The 5,034-nt window shown below is 36.1% G+C and overlaps 1 protein-coding gene across 1 annotated transcript; it reads left to right on the forward strand.

Annotated features, from left to right (window-relative positions):
- The first annotated feature begins 611 nt into the window (after window positions 1-611).
- On the forward strand, window positions 612-4,661 carry LOC149936339 (carboxypeptidase inhibitor SmCI-like). The gene is made up of 9 exons (XM_090154811.1): window positions 612-731; window positions 1,613-1,729; window positions 2,865-2,915; window positions 2,977-3,099; window positions 3,413-3,463; window positions 3,526-3,654; window positions 3,815-3,886; window positions 3,961-4,086; window positions 4,501-4,661. The coding sequence occupies exons 1-9, from the start codon at window positions 671-673 to the stop codon at window positions 4,566-4,568; spliced, it is 798 nt and encodes a 265-aa protein (XP_090010937.1). The 5' UTR covers window positions 612-670; the 3' UTR covers window positions 4,569-4,661.
- Window positions 4,662-5,034: the final 373 nt, after the last annotated feature.

The raw sequence follows: 5,034 nt of genomic DNA on the forward strand, positions 1-5,034 counted from the left end.
GACACTTCACGAATAAAATCATACTTCACGAATAAATTCATAGACACTTAATGAATAAATTCATGTCGAAACGCAATCCAGAATTTCTGGTAAGATTTGAATTCAGTTCGTTTATTCCTTATCAAATTTCCCAGACAAAATAACGTTTTCTATAATAAATATTAAACTTAATATATTATATTTATAAAATTAAATGTATACATTTCTTAAACCTAATAACTGAAATGCAGTTCTTAATTTTTAGAAAAACTATTTGAATTCAGTAAATTTGAATTTTGTTCATTGCATATATTATAAATTTCAAAAACTACCCCTCATAATTTTATAGTTTTTAAAAATTAAGTTTAACAGATAACGTGGATAATAGTAACCAAGCAGACACGCCATAATAGATATTTCCCTGGATAATAGATCCTTGACATTGTTGGAGTGGAGACAGGTGAACCAACGTCCACGCCGTAACGCTCCACTTTTATATAAAGTAGATTAGACAAATAAAATAATCAGATGGAAAAACGAATATTTCAAACGATTGATAAAGTTAATCCGAGAGAATTGCGAAAGGTGTCCAGATCGAAAGATATTATTTGGTGGTATAAATAAAGCGGGTAGAAGCCAACACTCTTCCACATAGTTACCTGCTAGGTTACGTCTTCACCCTAAACCTACCATGAACTCCTTCGTAGCCGTTGCTGCCTTTCTCGCTGTGGTTGCTATGTCTTCCGCCATAAGTAAATATACGTTTTCTGTATTTAAAAGAGACAAGTACTATACTTCAAGCAGAATGTTTTTATTTTTCTAGTGGTAATCGAAATTCTAGTACTTGAATGGAGTACCCTTTTCCCTAGTGTCAATTGTTAACTAGTTATAACGTTTTTAAAACAGAACCTCCCTAGTTAAAGATGCACCATTCTTGCAAAACTATATGATGGAGCTATAGCTAATCAACTAAAAAAAAATTATTTTATCCACTAGAGCAGGGGTTCGGAAATATTTAATTTAATAGTCGAGATCACCCTGTTTATACTAGATATTTTTCATTATAATATTTTATTATATTTTCGAGCGAAACATTTCGAAGGTCGATACCACTAGTTAGTTAAGATAACCCATTTTTAGATAAAGTTTCCCCCTTAAATATTGGTATCTTCCCACTGCGCCGAATACCATTCGACCGAATTCCGCCAATGTTTTTGATGAAATTAGCCCAAAGGCGGGTTTTTTTTTTTGTTAAAACGTAATACCTTTATGGTACGCTCAATTTGCAGATTGTTGAAATGGAAAGTATAGCAAATAGAGGTGGATTTGTCTACTTGCATAACGGGAATTTATTTAGGCTTAATAAATGCAAAGGTTAGGTTAGGTTAGGTAACACTGCATGCTGTTCTGACAGATGCTGAAACGGATAAAACCGAATCCCAAACCCGGAGAAATGCGGGTTTTTCGGTCGAGTGGGACAATCCCATTAAACCGAATCCTAAATCCGCCAAAGTGCGGCTTTTTCGGTCGAATGGGATTGGGTTCGGTCGAATGGGATTCGGTGCGATGGAACAAATTCTAAATACTCATCTTTGATCCAAGTGAGGTAATCATGATCACCGTTTTTTCGCAGCTTTGGAGGAATGTCAGGCAAAACCCGAGACTGGCCTATGCCGGGCTTACTTTGTTCGTCATTTCTTCAATGAAACATCCGGTCAATGCGAGGAATTCGTCTACGGAGGCTGTGGAGGTAATACATTTAGGCTTTATAATTGTATAGTTATTCTGTTCCGGGTCTGAAATTTTACATAATTGAAAATAATACAAGAGTTTTATAATAAATATTTTAAGTTTCCATCTAAGACATAAAAATGTCTCGAGGTACGTTTGGAGGATGGAAAAATTTCCCGCTAGGCTAATAACCAAGGCACCACCTTAGGCCTAAGTCATCGATTTACTTTAATGCCATTAATTCAGGTAGCCGGGGTGGAGATGGGTGGAAAGCCCTTTATGCCACGAGAGCAACAACTCCCTATTCTTAACTATTACAGTTAGCCTAAACTAGTTTTTAAGGAAATGGGGAACCGAAGATTTTGGAAAACCTCTTTAACCAAATTCAAGCCAGTGCCACAAGCTGGGGTCGAACACCATTACTTTTGTCCCACTAAATGGCATATGGGTACACTGCATCCAACTATTTAATGGTGTAAAATTTTGAACTAACACTCCGTATGGATATTTAAATATTCTTCCCGATGTAATTGTTTTAGAAAATTAGTATATGATGTATTTAGAGCTGCACTATGTTTGAAAAAGTATTGGGAGCCAACTAAGGTACACGTTTCAAACTAATAACATTAGCAGCAGTGGCGTAACGAATTGACGTGGGGCCCAGGGTTGAACGCGAAAAGGGGGCTCCCACCCTACGTGTATTTAAAACCTACCCATAAGGGCCAAATTAAACAAGTTAAGTTAATTACTTAATTCTAAACGATTCAGATTTTAGGTAATTTGTTTAAAATTATTACTACACAAAGCATTGAAAGAACTAAGATATTTCGAAAAAATTTTCCACTGGCAGTGATTCGCCAATTTCCCACCCGGGCCACCCCTTAATTCTTGTACGCGATCGCGATTAGGCCCCCAAAAGGTCGGGGGGCCAGGGAAACCTGTCTGGCAAACCCCGTGTACGGTACGCCACTGATTAGCAGGAACAAAGCAAATGGAACAAAAGCGTTAATACTTTGGGGATTTACCAAACAAATCTTCGAATTTTCTTAGGCTTGCAATAATAGATTTGAAAATATATTTTTATCAAGGGTTATTTTAAGACTTCGGTTTACGTTTTAGGCACTTTTCTAATTTTAATATCATCATTAAATTAGGTAACACAAACAACTTCCAAGGTCGTGAGGAATGCGAAGCCTCCTGCGGTGGTAAGTAGAGTTAAGGTCTAGATTTTTCCAAGCAGCCACTGTAAGGTATTTTTGTTTGTAGTTAAGAAGCAGGTTGAGTGCACTGCCGAACCAACCGTTGGTCTGTGCCGTGGTGCCTTCCACAAATTCTACTTCAACAAGCACACCGGAAAGTGTCACCCATTCACCTACGGTGGATGTGGCGGTATGTATCGTGGATAGAACTGTAATTGATCGGGTTGGCTCTTATTTTATGAAATCAGTAGTTTTTTATTTATATTATATTTTGTTTTTTTATTTATTGATTTTGTAACAAGATTTTCTGGTCTAAATGATAGAATTTCTTCTATCGGTTACATAAACTAAAATTAAATTAATTCTTAATTAAATTTAATTACTATTTAACATTTGAGGTAGCTCAGATTTTCTTTGTATTCCTATATTTCATTATGAGATCTAAATCAGCCAACCCTGAAATTGAAAATTTATTGCGGAATATTAAATCTAATATACCATAGGTAACACCAACAATTTCGATTCTGAGGAGGAATGCATGCAGCAATGCAGACGTAAGAAGCCTTTCTGATTAATAAATTGAAAGTGGTGCACTAAAAATTGTCTTACATTTCAGAAACCTCGGTATCCCAAGTTGACTGCTCCGAACCAGCTAAAACTGGATTGTGCCAGGCCCTTTTCCCAAGCTTCTACTACAACGTACAAAGCGGTCAATGCGAAAAGTTCACCTACGGAGGCTGTGGTGGTAAGATTATTTTGTAGAATAATTAAGGATTTATCCCGGTATACACGAAGATAGCAGAATTGTAGAAAACGTTTTTTTAGAGTTAATTGGAAAATTTTAAAACGACATTAGTTGTAATTTTAAATAAATTATCGTATAACAAATTAATTTTGTTCTGAAGGTAATTCCAACCGATTCTTCAACCAAAAGGTTTGCCAAGATACTTGCAGTGGATTTAAAGTGAGCAACGAAGGTAAATACTAAGAGTTACGATTATAAGATATAACGCTGTACAAAATGACTTAAGCCATGAGTTATTTACCTCAGTTGAACCCCAAGAATGGAAGTTGACCAACTGCTTCTTGGAACCCCAAGTCGGTTTGTGCAACGCTCTCCTTCCCAGATTCCACTTCAACAGGAAGACCGGCACCTGCCAGCAATTCTTCTATGGAGGTAATACCAAATTATTTTCAGATCCTCTACACCCTAAAAACCATTTTACAATTACGCATTATCAAGAATTTATTTATTTATACTCAGGGAGAATGAATATGTCGAGACTATCGACGGACACGTTGAGGCCCTAACCCCGTCACGCTAAGGGGGGGGGGGGGAAGCGGTCTTATTTTTTGCGTCCTCGCAGCAGCGTTAATCGCGTCGAAAAACGCAATTTTTAAGAACCAATGAGATTACAGTATTATTTGATTTTATTAAAGTGGAGGAGCATACCGGGGGCCCCAACGGGTGGAATTGGAGAAACGCTAAATATAATCTCGACATATTCATTCTCCCGGAGTATAAATAAATAGATTTGCATTTCTATATTGATATAATATTATTAACCAACCATAACTCCCTTATTCCTAGGTTGTGGAGGAAACGCCAACAACTTTGCCAGCGAAAAAGATTGCTACGATCATTGCCTCGTCCTCTAAGGAACTCGCTAATCCCACATCATCCAAAACCGAACAACTTAATGTTTATACAACACGTTATGGTTTAATTCAATAAATCATTCAAAACCAAAAGTTGAAATTTATTTAAAGCTAACTACAGTACCAAAAACATTTATAAAAATATTTGTAATTTAAAAATTATTTTTTAACTTAAAAGAGAACTGTCACCAAAACCAAAATTTACGAGGTTTTTTTTACAGAAAGATAGAAAATATAGAAATAATTATGTCCCTGAAATTTTATAGTTATTGGAAAAGTATTTAAAAAGTTACGCTACTTTTTCCGCAACATACATCAAACGGCTCCAAAAATTTCAGAAATAGCGGTTGAACCTACGTGCAGCGCCAAAAGAATGAAGCGGCAAAAATTTGAGAAAGGGCATCGTGTAAGCCATATTAAAAACACGATTAACTACAATCTACCAATATAACTAGGTTAAAAAGCC

The sequence above is a fragment of the Leiobunum rupestre genome, chromosome 7 (assembly GCF_980474605.1).
Source record: "Leiobunum rupestre chromosome 7, qqLeiRupe1.1.hap1, whole genome shotgun sequence".
In the NCBI taxonomy this organism is placed as follows: domain Eukaryota; kingdom Metazoa; phylum Arthropoda; class Arachnida; order Opiliones; family Sclerosomatidae; genus Leiobunum; species Leiobunum rupestre.